Source organism: Suricata suricatta, chromosome 9, assembly GCF_006229205.1.
Source record: "Suricata suricatta isolate VVHF042 chromosome 9, meerkat_22Aug2017_6uvM2_HiC, whole genome shotgun sequence".
NCBI lineage: Eukaryota > Metazoa > Chordata > Mammalia > Carnivora > Herpestidae > Suricata > Suricata suricatta.
Window position 1 is genome coordinate 49,200,519 of NC_043708.1, and position 19,540 is coordinate 49,220,058.

A 19,540-nucleotide genomic window follows, 5' to 3' on the forward strand; every position below is an offset into this window, starting at 1 on the left:
GCCGCCGCCGCTGCGGAGACTCGAGCCCGCTACCCTGAAGAACACTTGGCCTCCCGGCCCCCTTCCCATCACGCCCCCTGCTCCTCCTCGGCGTCTGCGATTTTCCCAGGCGCCCGGTGTGAGTGCGGCGTGCGTGTGAGTGTGTGTGTGTGTGTGTGTGTGTGTGCATGAGTGTGGGGCGTGCGGGGCTCCTGCGCTCCGCTCACGGCCGCCGCCGGGGAAGGACAGACGGACGGCGCTTCCTTCTTCGGCGAGCGGTTCCTGGGCATCTCGGCCCGGCCCGGGCGCGAGTGCAGCACGCTCGGCTCGCCGCCGGCCTCCGGAAGGTCCCGCTGCGTCCCCCCTGGGCTGGATATGTTCATGTTCACGTGAAGATGGATTTAGTGTACGGTCTCGTGTGGCTGCTAACAGTCCTCCTGGAAGGGATCTCGGGCCAAGGAGTCTACGGTGAGTGCAATCGCGACGCTATCGTGACCTTGTGATTCTTAGGCAAGATAGGCTGGCGAGCGAAAATGCACGACTCGCGCCGTTCCGGGGCCCCTCCCGGCGTGGTGTTTGATTTACACTTCATCACGTTATTGGGAGCGGTGAGCAGGCAGCGAGCGCGCTGCGGCTCGGGCTGCGAGCCGCTCCCCCAGCGCCGCGGCTCGGGCTGGGAGTTGGGTCGAGCCGGCGTCACTGCACTCTTGCGAACGAGTGGCTTTGCACTTGATTTATCTCCGCTGGGGAACGGAGCTCCAGCAGTCCTTGATTTAATAATGATTTGGCTCCTTGCATTGCCGCGGTGCCGGTGCCGCGGTCTCCCCTCCACCCCCCTTCCCGAAGGGAAGCTTCGAATGTGACCCCAGTGTGCTCCCCATCCGTCTCCGTCTCCCGCCTCCTCCTCCTCTCCACCTTTTCCTTTTTTTCCCCCCTCTCCCTTGGTGAATGCCTACATGACTTCGTTTTCCGGCTCAGGAAGTGGGGTGACAGTTGACTTGCGTTCTGCACCAGCGTTGCCATGAATACTGACTTGGGGAGGGGAAAATAGCAGGCAAGATTCTCAGTGCCAGACACAATTAAGGGACATGTTTATGTGAATGGATGAGCAAATGCATGAATGAACGGATGGCCAAGTCCGCGCGTTTCGGCTCCGGGGCGGGACACCAGCTCGCTGCAACAGGAACACAACCTCGGTTCTCTGGAAAACCCAGAACTGGGCCGGTTAGGACCGAGAGAAGGGCGAGCTTGTTAATTTGGAGATTTTTAAGTCCTCAAGAGCAGATCTAGGTTCCTTTGCCTGTCAGCAGTTGGCACCCTTGGCTTTCGGAATTGAAAGATACACTCTCACACACGCACCCAGCTCTGGTCGAAATGTGCATCTTTTCCTGGGACGATCAGGCAGTGCTACAAAGATAACTTTTGTGATCTCAGAGGTATGGTAGGGAAATGAGAACAGCTGTTGAGGGGTCAGCAGACTACGACTCTCCTACAGCTCTCCTAGGGTCAGTGTATGCTGGAAATTCACCTACTGCCTTTGGTATCACTCCAGGGTTTGGACCCCACGGCTGCAGTGCTAGGTCAATGGCTGTCCCTGGGCAAAGGGCAGGAGTGTTTGTGGAGCTTTCCGTGTGGACCCTGGAACTTAGCGCACAGTGGGCGCAGGTGCAAGGGAACCTTGAATACTCAAACTCTCTGGAAACGTAGAGTGTGCCGTGGGCAGGTGTTTGGGAAAGGAGGCAGGAGATTTGACCCTGCCTTCATTTGCTGTCTGTGCTGTGTTCTTACGGGGCTGAGCCTGAGCATGTGGGGAGGTAGCCAGGAGGGGATTGGGAGGGGTGAGCTCTGGCCCCTCCAGCGCTCCATCTGCCACTCTTATTTCTTGTCTTTGTAGTTCCCTTTTTGGCTCAGGCCAGGAAAATTTCACTTTCTCCTACCTCTATGCATCTTAATTTCCTCTCTCTACCCACCCCCTCTTTCCCAAAGGAACTTACTTGATGGTGGTGGTGGTGATGGTGGTGTGTATGTGTGTTGAGAGAGATGTTAAAATTCCAAGCAGATATTCCTGCTTGGCTGACGGCAGGAGGTGGGGCCTTGAGGGCAGGAATTAATTTAGTGCTTTTTGGACTTCTGCTGGACTCTGATGTCCTTGAACATGAGAGGGGCTGAGATTCTAGGGATGAAGGAATGCTGAAGATAGAGCTTTTTGAAGGAGCTGTTCCTTAGCGTGGGGGAGTTTGGGTTCCTTTAATCCCATATCTAAGTCTTTGTTTCTCGTTCATGTGTTCAGATCATCCCAGATAGAAAGATTAAACAACAACAACTCTGTGTGTGTGCCTGTGTAGGAGATAATAAGAAGTTAGATTGGGGGGTGGCAGGACAGACTGGAAGTGTCTGGCTTAGAAAGGCATGGTACTACTTTCCTGTCACTTTTTGTCATTCAGATTATAAACCCTGGCAAGTCTTCATCTTGGGCACTGTCAAAGGGTAAGATCTAGGAGTGGAAACAAATAGGAAACAGTTGCTTTGAATTAATGCCCATGATGCTTAACAACAGAGAGGGAGTCAGTTCTGCTACTGAACTAATCATTGTGAGGAAGGTGGTGGTCTTTTTTTTTTTTTTTTCCTGTTTTCTTTTACTATTGATGTGGCTCTCAGGCATCTGGCTTGGAATACAATGGGCTTTGTATGAAAATTAATCTGCATCACTGGTTCTTATAAATGTGACAGCTCTCAGGTGGGTGAAAAATATATTTATGTATTAGTTTTCAAATGTCTTAAGACAAAAGTTAGGTCCTCACAGCGGGAACCCCTTATCCAGCAGCATCAGCATCACCTGGGAACTTCTTAGAAATGTAAATTCAGTCCCTCCCAGATTTTTTAAATCAGGAGTTCAGCGTGTGGAACCCAGCAATCCGTGTTCATTACCTCAGGTGATGATTGTGATGTATGCTGAAGTCTGAGAACCATCGATAAGGACTTCAAATTTCATTGCTTTGACGGTATAATATGACACCTTTCTTAAAGTAGTTTGAATTTTATTTATCTAAGTGTTTATAGTGAGTTTATTTAGGTATAAAATATTGATCAGTGTGGAAAGGATATAGACATAAGAGTTAGTGTAAGGTTATGGCATGTATTTTGTAATTTTATTTGAAGAACCATGAAAACGAATAAGAAGGCAGGGCAGTTATAAACAGAGACTTTAAAGATCTACATTGGGACTTTGCTACCATAAAAATCTATCTCCCTCTATCCCTTTGTCTGTATTTGCTGATGTAAAACCATTCATGTTATATATAAAGTATTTCTTAATATTACCTTCTCGTAGCTAAGTTAAAGAGGAAGTAAAAATTATAGTTAATTCAGGCAAAATTATTTCGTTGTTGCCTCAAATTAACTTCACGATTTAGAAAAATGTCACTGTAACCTTTATTCTTTGAAATAGCTAGTCAGTCCCTTTTTTCTTCCACTTCTTGGCTGGAAAAGTCTGAGCGTGAAGTTCAGGGTTTTTTTTTTTTTTAAGTAATTGAGAATATTTGTTTTAATGCACAGATTATATTTCATAATCTTGTTCCTCTTGTGTACAATTAGCTTGGCACCTTGTACAGTACTCATGTTGTAGAAGTTTGTTCTGTAGACACACGAACTTACTGTTATTTCTCTTGGAATATTGCTTAGGAAACTAATGGCACAGTAGCTGAGGTTGGTGTACGTGTGGCATTTGGGTAAGAGAGATTATCCATCAATTTGTACCTGTCTTCCTCCATAAATGATTGTGATGTCATTAAAACAAGACATTTAAAAACTGGCATTTTTCTTAAATGTTCCACACCAGAGATAACATTACAGTGATATAAATTATTCAAAAACACTTCTGAAAGGAAGATTGTAAAAATAATTCTTTATAAGAGAGCAGCATCAAAAAAATTCATGTGGACTTCGTAAGACAACTGTTAAGTATTTTGATGGACAATACTCAGTTTGAGATATCTATATTTGTGTTTTAAAAATGTGTGTTCTTCAGTTACAGATTTGACTTTCTTGAATTTTAAAAAGTTATTTGTATTCAAAACTTTTTCTTCAGAATAGTCTTGGAGTTTGAAAGATTTGTTTTATTTTTATGTACAACTGAAAACTAAAGGCTTTAAATGAACTAGGAAATGGTATCCACGTTTAGCATTGTTTTGTTGCACTTCCCTTATACTCGTTGTAGGAGAGCTGATTAAGCGCCGCGTCAAGGGTCCTAATAAGCCTCAGCTGTATAATACTTAAATGAAATACTTAGAGCCAAGCTATCAAAGCATTTCCTAGTTCTGAACGTTTTCTTTGTAAGTTTTTCTGCAGTTTGGGCTGTTTAACTGTGTTTTCTAGAGATCTTCGTTCTCTAGAATCAATATTGAGAAGCCTATCTCTCATAAACTTCTCAGTTGTTTTGCTAAAAAAGAAAAAAAAAACCTGCTGTATTGCCACACACTGTATTTTTACTTCTGACCTATCATGCCCTTAATTACCAAGGAGACTCATAAAAGATTATAAGTGCATTAGCACAAGACAAATCTACAAGTGAAAAAAGTCCATGTCTGGATAGTTTTTAATGGGAGCCAATCGACCAGCGAATGACTAGGTACCCTAAAATGCTTAATGGACCATCCATATAGTTCCCAGGATGTGCTAGGAACAATAAATAGAATGTTTATCAAACATATGTGTATGACAAATTAGCAAGCTATACTCAATTCTCATAATATCAATTAATATCATATAACTTTGGAATGACATGTAGGGTGGATAGGAAGGATCTGGAAGATAGTTCAGCTTGTCAGTAAGCAGAATCTGAATGGACAGATTGATCCAAAAGAGTAAGAGTGCTCTAGAAAATCAGTTGACCATTACATCTACTCCCAGGATGTTGTGATCCTCCTGGCAAAGTTATTCTAAGTGCATTGAATTTTGATTTTTTTGTCCATTTTGGGTTTGGAAAGACCCTATGATAAGAGACTGCTTTTGGCATAACACATATTTAAGGTGTCAGCCTATGGCAGGAAAGGGGGATATAACTTTAATAAGAAAAAAATCAGCTTTACCACATACAGTCAGCTTTTTCTCTCTTCTCACTCCTCACCCTACTGTCCCTATATGCAATACACAGACACATAAAGACTCATATTGTCACCACCTTGGCCACCATCACCAAGAGTGGGCTGTCCTTTGCATCTTTGGATTAGTTTTGTCCACTCAAGGTTGAGACTTTGCATGTAGAGTGGGAATATTATTTTATATAATATTACTTGCTCATATCTTATAGATCCCTAGGAAAGCTTTTATTAAGTATTTTAGATTTAGCAGATTGTACATTAAGTCTAAGAAATCATTTTCTAGCGACTAAGTCAGGATGCCAGGGTTAAGGTAGCTAAGGATCAGAGGTAAAAGTGTAGAGACAGAGTTCTGGTGAATAGATATCACTAAAGAAATCCAAGGAAAGCGTTTTTCATGGTCTTGATTTCTTGGATTACTTTTATTGTCTTTGGTTCTGACTCTTCTTCTTACTGACACTATAAAATTATTTTTGTTTTTGTTTTATAGGGTGAACCTCCTTAAATCTGTTTTGAGAAGTAGGATACAAGCAAATTTTTCTGAAGGAATGTGCTCTGTATTCTTGTAAAACTTCACTGTTTTAGTGTGATTGCGGTAGGGCTTTTGGAGATGGGATTTACCACCATGAACCTTATGGGTTCAGTTTTTGTCTTTTTAAAACAGTGTTAGGAACCGTGATCGTGGGTTGCTTTCCAGCTGTAGGGGTAATTCATCATTCACATTCTCTGGCCTGGTCTTTATGCTTTGGAAAGAGTCTGGAAAGGGTTAGGTTTCAGGCTTGCAACACACAAAAGGCGAAGGCAGATAGATATACCTGCCTAGTCCTGGAACTGAGGTAGAATGGTGCTTTTTGGCAGCTATAGTAAACTAAGGGAACGTGCCATCAGTTCTGAGTTGAATTGGAGAATGTCTTACTCTCCTTTTTGGCTATTTTGGAGGGACAAGCCAAGTATTACATTTAGTGTATTTCAGGCATGAATAGGGTAGTGTTTTCAGCTTCATTGTTATTGCTGTTAACTGAATAGTCCCACAAAATGAAATTTCATTTCTTTGTTTCAGTGACTGTCCGTGTAAATCTTACAGCAGACTGAATAAATGATTGCATTCATAGGAAACTGCCTCCTATTTTTATTTTCAAATCCAATTAATAAACTTTTGGGCCTATACAATTATAAAGTTGTGAGAAGAGACTGTAAGATGTCATTAAATTTCCCCACTACTTTAAGACCCAACGTGCCAGTCAAATGGCAGTCTTATGTTGTTTGTGAGATTTCTTTTCAGAAGGAAATTTTGCAACTGCTTTTTCTAAAATCCAGGCACGTTCATTGCATGCATTTTTTTCAACCTTCTAATAAAATTTCTCATGTTGCATTTTTGGGGCACATACTTATTTTCCACTTTATGCCAGTACAATTCCATTTCTTTTTTTTTTTTTTAATGTTTATTTATTTTGAAAGAGAGCAAGCAGGGGAGGGGCAGAGAGAGAGGGGGACAGAGGATCTGAGGTGGGCTCTGTGCTGACAGCAACAGTCCAATGCTGGGCTAGAACTCATGAACCATGAAATCATGACTTGAGTCAAAGTTGGATGCTTAACTGACTGAGCCACCCAGGCGCCTCATTTCTTTCTTAACTGTATGTACTTGCACTGATCCCAGTCACCTCTTCATATTGGTTTCTTACCGCTTTTTTGAGATCCTATGCCTTTTCTCAACTTTTAAAACACTTTCTTTCTTTTTCTGTTGGTATCATTGATTGAATTCCATAAGATGATGATTTCCATTTCATGATTCAAATTACATATTCCCCAGAAGTTTATAATCACAGGAGAGGATTTCAACTATTAGTAACATATTTTTGGGTTATTACACATTTACTATATAGTAATTAAAGATGTATTGATAGGTAGCAGCAAGGGTATTATAAATTATGAGGTAACTTATTCTTTGTGTCTTTCAGTGTACTATACCTCTGTAAATTTTCATAAAAGTGGGAAACATCAGTTATTTACTGTTCCCACTCAACACTGTACTAATGACTGCTGTGCAGCTGACAGATGGGGTCAAGTATGTGACATGTTACCATATCTGCAAGCAGCCGATTTTTTCATTTCTTTGTAATGAGAATGGGAGGGATAGAAATCATTGAGTGATTCTGTGGAAAGGGAAACATATCTGAAAGAAGAAAGGTTGGTTCACAGCTAGGCCTCTCAGAGTCCTAACGGACAGCACAGAATGCAGCTCATATCTCAAAGAGGTAAGTAGGAATTAGGATGCTAGCCTGAAATGACTGTTAGAAAAGTGTATCCACCCATTAAGTATTGGGAAAAAGCAAAATAATTTTTTTCTGAAGTAATTAGAACTTTGCTCATGTGTGTCAGACAAAGAAGTAAAATGTTTGTGATTTGACTGAAGAACATCTTCAGGGAGATTTCACTGATCTCCTGAGAGGGAAAGATGAGGAACTCGTAAATAGAGCCTGTGATCCCTGCAGATCACATTCTCCTTGCTCTAATTAATTGTACGATTTGGGTGCTTAAGGGAGCGAGTGGCCCAGATTAAGCATCAGGGCATTCTGTCTGTTGTTTCAGAGTGGAGCTGGGTTTTGAGTCCATGCCTTGCCTCAGGTAGATTTCCTCCTGAAGAGGAGGAGGCTCCTGTGAGTATGCCCAAGAACGAGAGAAAAATCTGAAGAAGATAGGCAACTTTTCAGAAACTATGGCCAGTGGGAATTGTGTACAGATTCTGGGCAGATGTAGGGTAACTTCTGGTAATTCAGTCAACGAGTTAATGTGTAACTGCTGTGGATAACATATGTAGCTGTGTAGTGTAATGGCTGTGAACTCAAAGTTCATGAATTAATTGAAGAGATAAAACCAAATGGAGAAACAGACAAAGTAATTCTATAAGAAATATGTATATTTGCGCCTAAACAAGACAGAACAATTATAGTTGATCTCATGGATGGAGGAAAGTTGGAAAAGCTGATACATCCTAAGTTGAGTCTTGAAAGTGGGTTGGCATAATACACATAGAGAAGACGGAAATACACTGCCGCAGCACAGATCCTATCTGTAGGGACAGTGGTGCAGAAGGCAAAAATAAGCCTAGAATGCATATCTAAGAAAGCCTAAGCTATTTCTCCAAAGTATACCCAACTAGAAAGATAATATCTGCCATTTAACCTCTGCCATCCTTTGCAAAAGTCCATAAGTCTGTGAAATAAATTTCATTGGGTGATATTCTAGAATGTGCTCAGATATTTCTGTCCACCAAGATTTTGGGTTTGGTTAGTTTGAAGCCAACTGACCTACTGCTCATTAGAAAATAAGACCCTTATCAGGGAACCTTAGTGGCTTAGTTACTTGAGTGTCTGGACTCTTGATGTTTGCTCAGGTCATGATCTCACAGGTTCATTGGATCAAGCCCCATATCAGGCTCCACACTCAGCATGGAACCTGCTTGGGATTCCCTTTCCTCCTCTTTGTGTCCCTCCCCTGCTTGATCCCGTGCTCGCTCTCTCTCTCGCGCGCGCGCTCTCTCTCTCTCAAATTTTTAAAATAAACCTAAAAAAGGAAGATAAGACAGTTCTGTTTAAAGATCTAGGCAAGCTTGGGAAACTTTGAACCTACATGGCAGTTCCTCTTGGAGTTAAGGTCAAAGACTTTTCAAAGCCCTTTTAGACTGTATACTACTTAGAAGCAGTGGACTGTGGGTCCAGAATGACTTGAAGTATGTTTTTTACAAATGTATAGCCACTGGGATGAATTGCCAATATGAAAAGTGAGATATGTGCTTTCATTATTGGTTTTTCTTTGTGCAAAGCAGCAAGATGTGGTTGAAAACTGTTGGGGAACTTGGGCTTGCTTCTGGTTCAGCTGGTCCTTTACTGGGTGCCCATAGACAAAAAGTCTTAATCTCTGTGTCCCTCAGTTTCCACATCGAGTAAACTCCTAGGAAAGTGGCTGTCACACAAAGGGAAGCAAGAATAAAAATGTATGGTTGCTTTTTTTATACTGAAGTAGAGGGAGCGTGCATGGAAAACGTTCTCCATCTTCTTTAGAAAGTACACACAGGTTTGCTAGCAATTGGACCTCATAATAGGATGGCCATTTGGTTCTTAGAACAGAGTACAGAGCTAGTAACAGGAAAGAAGTAATTTTTCTGGAAAAAACATTCCAGTGTGTCAGTCTAGCAGAAAATCAGTGTTATATTTTAAAACAGTATATCTGGGGCGCCTGGGTGGCTCAGTCGGTTAAGCGTTCGGCTTCAGCTCAGGTCATGATCTCACAGTCTGTGGGTTCGAGCCCCGCGTCGAGCTCTGTGCTGACAGCTAGCTCAGAGCCTGGAGCCTGTTTCAGATTCTGTGTCTCCCTCTCTCTCTGACCCTCCCCAGCTCATGCTATCTCTCTTTATCTCTCAAAAATAAAACATTAAAAAAAAACAGTATATCTAATATTAATATGTGCATGAAAATGCTGTTTGATATTACATCTTGTGTGCACATGTAATTGGTATTGCACCTCCGGCTAACCTCCTCTCAATTTGCATAGCTGTGAAATTTCTTTTGCTCCTTACTGGTAGGGGTGGCAGTGGGGAACTGCTAACTCCACTCCTCACCTCATTTAAGAGTTCCGTTAGGGGTCCCTGGGTGGCCCAGTCTATTAAGTCTTGATTTCAGCTCAGGTCATGATCTCATGTTTCCTGAGTTCAAGCCCCCCGTTGGGCTCTGCACTGACAGCCCAGAGCCTGCTTGGGACTCTGTTTCTCTCACTCTCTCTCTCAAAATAAATAAACATTAAAAAAAAGCGCCATTTAATATTAGTCTAACCTAAACTTTATGTGCATGACTATATTTATATGTGTGTGTGTTCAGATGAATATATGAATCTTGCTTTTGTTTCAAGGAGCAAGAATATTCTTAATGTCCTGCATTTTGAGACTAATTGAAAATTAGCTGTCTATAAATGTAAACTATCTGAATGGAAAAAAGTAGGAATTACTTGTAAAAATATAAATATTTGATAATATAAAAATAAAGACAAGGAAAATGAAAAATTATTAGATGAGACTGTTGCACATTTATTGTGTATACCATCTAATTTTGATCCAAAATTGACCAAAATTGCTGTTTCTCACCTATTCAACTAATTGTTAAAAAAAAAATCTTTAGAATTAACTGAAAAGCCTGGGATCTTGGGATCTTGTCAACATGTGTATATATATGTGTGTGAGTGGGTGTGTGGGTGTGTGTGCGTGTATAGAAACATTTCTCTACATAATGCATTTTGATTATCTGCAAATACTATATTTTTTGTGGGTGAAAGGTAGTTCATGTCAAGAATCCCTATTCATATCACTAATTAGATGGGAAAATTAATTAGGCTGTCATATGAGTGTCAGGATATTAGTTAGATATTCATTGGGAATATTGGTCAGGTACTTCTGTAACAAAACCAAAAGGTTGTATTTTCTTAGTACCTTAAGCAGACAACAAGATTATTAGTTGAGAATATTTTTCCCTGTTACGTGGAATGAACAATATTGACCTAGTAAAGTAAGTCACTGTGAGCACATACACAGCAGAGTCTGTCATGTGCACAGATTTACCTGGTGTTTTGTGTAATTTTGTAGTTGTCAGTGTTATCTCAGTATCTCAAAATTAGTGAAGTTATTATCAACAAGGTATATAGTTAGTATTTTTATCCTGTTTCTGAATTTCCTCCTTTTTCATGGTTATTCTACACTGCTATGATTCTCCCCTTGTTCTTTTATTCACTTATGTTTATCATTTGGTTTAGTTTTTGCTCTAGATTATTCCACCTGTACCGTTCCCCTGTACAGAGCTGCTACATTAATTTTAAAGCTTTCAGTCTTACTTCACAATTAATCAATGCTTAGTCTTTGGCTAATTTTATTCTCACTTTGTGATGCATAGTTTCATCTACGTGTGCTTTGATAAGGAGTTGCAAGTCTCTTCGGTCATGACCACTCCCTGCAAAATTTAAGTTACATGGTGACATCATCGCATGAAGATTAGGGTTTCAAAAGTTCCCATTCTTTACCTAAGACGAGAATAACTCCCAGGGGGCTGTAGCCTTTTACTCAGAGGCTCCTTACTCTCTGATTATTTCCTGTGCTGCACTAACAAACGTCTCTCCAGTCGCGGCAGCTGGGGTTGTAAGTTGCCTTCTCTCTGCTCACTGTGATTTCGTGATTTTAGCATTGAACTCTGTTCTAATTATATGTGATTTGGGTGAGCATTTCAAAAGCATCTAAGTTTTTCATTTTCTGTCATCATTAAAAATTCACTTATTATTACCTCAACTCTCTAAACTTCCTTATGCGAAGGAAGTACTTTGAAACCTTTATGCTTAACCACCTCTTCAGGTTCAGAGAAAGATTAAAGATCTTACCTGTCTAGATATAAATAGATATGCACACACTACCGATATATATTTGTATATAGAGTATATGTGAATGCTCTAAAAATATATTCACGTTCGTTAACTGTGTCTATGTGTGTGTGTGTGTGTGTGTGTATCCGTAGGCTAGGTTTCTGGATTAGAATACCTTTTAGATTAAGCTGGAGGAATTGGATGGCTTTGGAGCTTCTCTTGCAGAGATGACTGATTCAGTGTTGACAGTAAGGCCTGCAGTCTCTTACCTAATATTCGTTTTGTTTTTAAATACCCTTTTCGGATCCTTTCATGTTCTTATTGTTCATCAGTTTATAACATTACCTCTAGAAACTTACATTATTTGTCTTTCCTTCTATTTTTTCTTGACAGAAGAGAAATTTTTCTTAGCTGCATAAGAGCACTACGTGGTCAGTTTACATTACTTGAAATACTGTGATGCATACACTTGAAGCCTAGTGTCACTGGTGTACTAAGAGACCTTCTGCCTTGTCTGTTGGCCAAGTCTTTACAGTAGGTCTTTTCCCCCTTTTTAGTGAGCTTCTAGAGCATCACACATGTCTGTATTCTAATGAGGATACTACAATTCATCCATAAATTAAAGTAACTTGGATTATCTGCCTTCTTTTTCTCTTATTAAAAATAATAAAAAATAGGATATAGTAATTTTTATACAATAATTGCCATTTATTAAGTGCCTACTTTTGCCACACCTTGTATTAGGTGTTTTGTATGTATTAGGCTATACTCTAATCTTTGAGATGGATGAAAAATTAACCACCAGATGGTTGTTAGTGACTAAGTTTGGAATCATATATGAAGTACATGTAAACATAAATATTTGTGTATGTTCTTATATATATTCTGTATTCATATAGAAGTGTGTTTATAACTTCCTGTAATTAGAACATGCAAGTTAGCTAGCTCATATTGTGTCATACATAAATCTTATCTCAAAGAGGATATATTTGAAATGTAAATTTTGTGATAAAGTCTAGCTTTTTGCCTGAGACACATATATAGGCAGCTAATGTCAGCATTTTATATAATACAGCCTTTTTTTTTTTTTTTTAGAAAAGAAAGATAGGATTTATAATTTTGGGGTTTTTTTCTTTTTAGAATTGAAGTGCCCATACTGAGGGCTCTCTCTGGTATAATTTATTTTTGGACTGAAAGGATATTTTAAGCTTATTCATAATTAGTGACCTGTAAAAATGAAGACACGGCTCTACTAGATATTCTGCAGAAGCAGTTCTATTCTTCCATGTAAAATAGGAGGCATGTGCTTATAAAAAATAACCGCTGTCAAGTGTACTACTTTATTTTTCCCCAGGCTGATTAACAATCACTGGCCTTGGTAAGATTGATAGTTAAATGGCATATTTGGCCTGATTTTGCCTTGAGATCCCTCCAGGTATTGCTTGGGTGCTTTTTTTTTTTTTTTTTTTTTTTTGTACAGAGTTAATTGAGGGGACTATCAGCGGGTTCCTTTTCTTAAAAATCTTGTTGTGCTCAAGAGGACAGTTGATTGTAAGTTCTGTTTTTCTCTTAGCTGCCAGGGAGTTCCTCAAACCTCAAAGCTACAAATTAGTGCAGTTTAGTGATTTGTTTTAGGCTTTTAGCTACAGCATTTGCTACCACAGAGGCCATTTTTTCCTATGCTTTTTGAATGCAGGGATTGTGTCATATAGTATAACCCTGTACCATTCTGGCTATTGTGTGAGTGATACAGAAAGTGCTTCGATAGGAAACCATTTAAAGAGAGAACAGGAAAGGTATTATATTCAGCTGTAGTGCCATGCATTTCTAAGCAGCTGATGTTTTCTTTAACTGATAACCACCCCCCAAATTTTCAGAGGCTACTGAGCCTTTAGAACTTTAACTCTTAAGTCAGTCTGGCTGCAAAGAGCAATGCCTGAAGTTCTTTATACATTCACATATCACACATTCATTAATTCTGTAGCATGGCTGGATTGTTCTTGTATTTTCAAGTCATACCTCTTTAAGAACATGGAGAAACATTAATTTAGTGAATTTTTCTCTAAGCAGTAATTTCCTCATACCTGAACCAAATACTTGAAACTCTTGAGAGATGACTTTTACACACTGAAAATTGTAATAATATTATCAAACAGAGTAGGCCATCATATGTTAGATTGCTCTAAGAATATTTTCTGGTGCCTTAACTATTGACAGCTTCTTATTCATTGTACATAGCTGTCATCCTCCCAACAATTATCATGACATTGTAGAGGTTTTTCATTATTAATGAAAGACTCAGCATTTCTACAGATGGGAAGTTACTGATAAAGCAAATAAATGAAAACCATTAAAGCAGACTTCCAACATACTACTGTATGCTGCCTTGGGGATTAGATTTCGAATTGCATAGGGAGAAGCAGGTATTTTAGCCTGGTAGGATTGGCCTAGAAGTAGGCAGAATGCACTGGGATAGATTTATTGTTATTACAGGAGCTACATGGGCGTAGCTCATGGGAATTGGTAGGATGGATCAAGGCAGAATGAGAGATGTCATGTTGGACGTTGACTTCCCTAGGGAATGAATACTGAGAGGAAGATTTACATGCAGGTCCTTGATTAGGGAGTGCTCTGTACTCCCTGAAAGGGAGGGAGAGAGCCTGGATTGAGTAGAGGAAGAAGTTGAGCTCGGATTCAGTCGGAGCAGAGTCCTAAGCTGAGCTTAGGGGTACTCTGAGGCTAGGGTGGACCTCCCGAGATGTCACAGATAGAGGAAAGTTCCTTTCTACCTACTTTTCTACCAATCAGTAGATGTGTGCTGCTCCTGGGTAAGGTGGCTCCCTTTGATTGAAGGCAATGCTGGGAGGAACTCAGCTGTAAGCCATCATCAGGCAGTAGTCTTAGAAGCTGGTAGAATGAATGTCTTCATGTAGAAAGGATTCTGAATAAAGCATCATATTTACTCCATGTCACTCTTTATAGTTTTCATATTTGGCTGCTTATGAGAGTTCACCCCATTGGAGAACTGGTCCTCTAGCTGCAAGTTTCTTTTAAGGAAACAAGAAGGAAGTTAGTGGGATGAACGTCAACCCCTGCTGCTGTGCCTGAGCTCAGAACCACACCTGATATGCATGATCACCCTTGTCTACAACTCGTTCTAGGAGCCTCCTGCCTGCAGCTAGCAGCTCTGAAGGACCTGTGTTCATGGCTGTGATGCCCATCTCAGGCTGCTTCACCATATACCACATTAGTCATTTTGCTCTCAGAATCAGTAGGGCAGCATAAGCAGATACATAAACCAAGGTCCCTGAGGAATAGGAGTCCTCTTCCCTTCTCACATTATGTTACAGCAGTCTTGCCTTTTCTTAACAGTCAGACTTAGTTATTCCTGCCTGAAAGTCTGCTTCTTCCTCTCTGTCTTTGGCATCTAGTGGCTGGGTGGCAGTTGTTGCAAGGTTCAGGGCTCTTGCTGTTGTCCCTGGGAAAGTGTTCCCTCTCTGGGGACGAGGCCATCTTAGCCACACAGAATCTAGAATTCTGGGGACTGAAAGCACAGGGATCCCATGTAGGTTACTAGGAATGAAGTTGAATGGAGTTCTTGGACTTACATATCTACTTACTAGGGACACAGCTCCACATAATGGTTATCAATTTGGGGCTATACCAGGTCCTGGGTGTGTGGTGCCCAGGCCACTCATGCCATTGTCTCCAAGCTGGTACATCAACTGTTCCTTCAAAAGACTGTTCTATTTTCTGCCAGGCCAGCAGCTTTGGGATGGCACATGATATGACAGAACCATTGGATTTTATGATAATAAAATATACTCATTGTTGTACCTTTTTTCAACTTCAGTGGATTACTTTGTTTAGGGAAGTTTTATGAGGGCTCTCATTTGGGTGGATCACGTATTCTGAAAACCCTTGGATTGAGGTGCTTGCCGAGACCCTTTAGGCAGTAGATTATAAATTCATACCTAGAATATATATCAGTTCTAATCAGAATGGCTCTGCTCCTTCATTTAGAAACAGGGTCCTGTGTAGTCAATTACCACTTAACAGCTGGATATTCTCCTTGCATCGTATATATCAGGGTCCCTTTTACTGGTCAGTTGGACACTTAGCAGTAGTACTAGCTAGACAAGCCTTGACTGGGAGCCTGTCTGTGCTGCTTGGTATGTGCATATTGCCTGTACTTCTCTCTATGGCTGCTTCCTTCTTGCACCTATTGCACCAAAATAGTGGTAACTAATGGCAAGCTGACTGATTTCAACTGGTCAAGTCATTCTGTTTATTTTGCTATTTATTGCCTTACTCTAATTACTATTGTTCTGCAAAAAGCCATCCCAAGTTAGTGGATAAAACAGCCATTTTATTAGAGGCAGTGGCTTATCTTTGTGCCATAATTTCTGAGCCCTTAACTGGGAAGACTTGAAAGCAGAGGATGACTTCACATCTGGGGACTTGAAGTAAATGAGGACATCTTCACTCCCATGTGAAGAAGTTGATTCTGGCTGGCAGCTAGGACCTCAGTTGGGTTGGCAAATGGAATGCCTGCAAGTGACCTCTCCATATGGGCTCTTTCATAGTTTGGGTTTCATCACATCACACCATGGTGCCTGAATTTTAAAAGCGTGTATCCCAGAAGGGTAGAAGTGGTCTTCTGATCTTACCTAGGAAGTCACATGCACCAATTCTAAGGTACTCTATTATTTGAGGCAGAGATAAAGGTCCACCCAGGTTGAACGGAAGGAACTATAGGTCCTACTACTTGATGAGAATAGTGTCATGTTCACCTTAGAAGAAGGAGTTCTGGGATTAGAGACATTGTTGCAGGCTTCTTTAGAAAATACAGTCAGTTACATGCCTCTTTTATGATGGAGGCAAATACACGAAAGACAAAGATTTGTCGATTTTATGCCCATTCCCATAGGTACATTTGCATGTCTCTTCCCCTGAGTTGTTGTTGCTGATATTCTATGATTTCTCTTTGCAGTCCTCCAACCACCCAGCCAGCCAATCTATTCACTACTGCCAGTGAATGTATTGTATGTGTGTGTGTGTCCTCCAGTGACTGTTCTTTCCACAGGAAGCTTATGGTGACTGAAGCTCAGCGTGTCGAGTGGATTTCCCCGCATTGCTGACTTTGAAGGCGCCCTTAGTGGAGATTTGAGCCCCCACACTAGTCAGTCGATGAGTTTTCTCGCTTTAGGTAGCATATATACTCAAGCTTTACCACTTCCCTTAATCTTTTAAAAAGAGTCTTTGTTAGTCACTTTATGATAACATATTGTCTGGCTTGCCCCATTTCTAGAAAGCTTGGAGATAATGAAACAATGTTCATACCCCCTTTTCCCTTGGCCGAATAACCAGAGTAGTCTTGGCAAAAGTTTAAAATGCTTCATTGTCTGACAGTGTATTTCTACATCTGACCAATCATACATTTTATTTCCAAGGGGGTTACTATGTACTAAATCATAGTCCCCGATGTCATATGTTGAAATCCTAACCCCCAATGTGACTATATTTGGACATAAGGCCTTTAATGTTTATTATTTATTATTGAGAGAGAGAGAGAGCACAAGCAGGGGAGGGTTAGAGAGAGAGAGAGAGACACACACACACACAGAATCGAAAGCAGGCTTCAGGCTCCAAGCTGTCAGCACAGAGCCTGATGTAGGGCTTGAACTCCTGAACCATGAGATTAAGACCCAAGCCAAAGTCAGAGGCTTAACTGACTGGGCCACTCAGGTGCTCCAATAAGGCCTTTAAGGAGGTAATTAAAGTTAAATGAAGTCAGAAGGGTGGGACCCTCATCCATTTGGGCTGATGTCCCTATAAAAAAGATAAAAAGATATCAGGAAAGTGTGCACACAGAGGTGAGAGCCCAGCAAGAAGTGGCCATCTGCAAGCCAAGGAGACAGGCCTCCGAGAAACCAATGCTGTCAGTACCTTATTCATGGATTTCCAGCGTCTGGAACTGTGAGAAAAGAACTTTGTGAGATGCCCAATCTGTGGCATGTTGTCACGGCAGCTCTTGCTGACTGGTATTGGGGTCAGTAAAAGAAAGTGACCATAGTAACACAAGCCCATCCCCCTTATTGGGAATAAAATACACTCTGTCTTATGATCCCCTTTTGTACTTTGTAGAAATTTCTACTATGGATTTCTATTTCACCTAGTAGGCATGTCACTTGCATGTCAAATTTGCAAGGCTTTCTTACCAGTATCATTGCATCATTTCCTGGTGTCCTCAGAAGGATGCTAATAAATCCTTTATTGCAGGAGGATGCTCCCATATCAAAAAACTCTCCATTGTGCACCTCTATATGCTTTCTCATCTTATTCCAGCATCCTCAGGATTCATTTCTGTACATACTCTTCCAGCACCTGCTAGTACCTGTTGGCTAAATCCATTTCCTTCAGAGCACAGTGGCTTCACTTCCTCATCAAGTTTAACTTCTCCATGGCCTAGGTTAAGTTGTAATTTAGCCCTGGTTGATGGATTGACTCCCAGTAGGAGGTTTAAGAGTAGATTCTAAGGGAGAAAAGTGTTGTCTTGCTAGGCAGAGGTCTGCATCAATGAGCTCTGTTTTCCAACTTTATGTTCCATTCCCTGTTGACCCAGCATCCTCTGACTCAGTTCCAAAGTTACTCTACTGACTCTTCAGGCAGTGTTCACTAGGTTCTGTGGTTCTTGTGGGCCATTGTCCCTTTTCTTTGTTTGTAGGCTCAGCATATCACCAGCCAGGTGTGACTTACTCCAAGTTTTTGACCCATTATGCAGGAGAGAATATGGTGGCATATTCTGAGTGGGGCTCATGTCCTCTTGCAGAGAATTGTCATCTAAATCGTCTTCAAGGAGGAAGCAGGAAGCAGTAACTTTGGACCCCTTTTGTAGGCACGTATAGTCCAGAGGAGCCTGAAGATCAAGGTGGTTGAATGTATCAAACCTGATGTTCATTCCCTAAATTTCCAGGGCTCCCCATCTTCCCAGTTAAGCCCTTTATTTTGGTGCAGCAGGCTTTCCAGGTACATTCAACCACATCCAGAGCTCCTTACCTTATAATTAAGTTCTGGACACGATCCTCTGTAGGAAATGAGTTTGTTTTCATTCACTGACAAGGAGGCTTTCACAGTTCACTTTAAACAGATGATTGTATTAGTTTTCTATTGCTGGTGTAACAAATAGGGACAACTTAGTACTTCAAAGCAATATAATTTTTGTTACAGATCTGATATGTCTCACTGGACTAAAATCAAGGGGTCAGCAGGTCTGTGTTGATTTCTAGAGGCTCTAAGGAAGAATCCCCTTCCTTGTCTTTTCCACCTTCTTAGCTGCCCTTATCTCTGGGCTCATGGCCTGTTTTTCCATTTCCCAAAGGTCGTACTGTTCCATCTCTGTTCCTTTCTTCCATAGTGACATCTCCATCTGATTACATTGGTCCAACCCTGATATTCCAGGATATTCTCTCTGTCTTAAGGTCAGCTAATTAGCAACCTTAATTATATCTGCAACCTTAATTTCTTTTTGTCATTCAACCTAGATACAGTCATAGTTTTGGGGAATTAGGAAGTGGGCATCTTTGGGGAGAGGCCATTTTCTGCTAAACACAGTAAAAACAATTGATGTCATTTTCCCATTGTCTTTCTCAAATGCATGGGTAATTCCCAGAAATAACCATCTAATTCAGTACTTCTGGTAATTAACTAGCTACTCCAAACATTAAAGTGTCTGAGACCTTACACACCTTCCTTTGGTGGATCATTTCAGTTCAACTAGGTAAGACATATGTAAAATTACATGGAGCTCAGGCACTCTGCATCATAGATTTCAGAAAATCCCAGCAAAGAGCTATTGCTTTCACAGTATTCACTCTGATAAATGTATTTTGTTCTCCTGGAAAATTGATTAACTACTTTCGTGTGTGTGTGTGTGTGTGTGTGTGTGTGTGTGTCTGTGTGTGTTTTATAGAAAAAGAATTTTTTTATTCTGAAAGACCCTAACTATGGCAATTTCAGTTCTTACGGTAAAATTTTTTTTTTGTCGATCTAAGATTCTTACTGGATAA

General features: G+C 40.8%; 1 protein-coding gene across 1 annotated transcript in view; it reads left to right on the forward strand.

The window, feature by feature from the left end:
- Positions 1 to 167: 167 nt before the first annotated feature.
- The window catches only part of MDGA2 (MAM domain containing glycosylphosphatidylinositol anchor 2), a 779,701-nt gene continuing 760,328 nt past the window's right edge, over positions 168 to 19,540 (forward strand). Inside the window, exon 1 of the mRNA XM_029952652.1 lies at positions 168 to 447. Coding sequence (XP_029808512.1) covers positions 168 to 447 — 280 coding nt within the window. The remainder of the gene's footprint in view (positions 448 to 19,540) is intronic.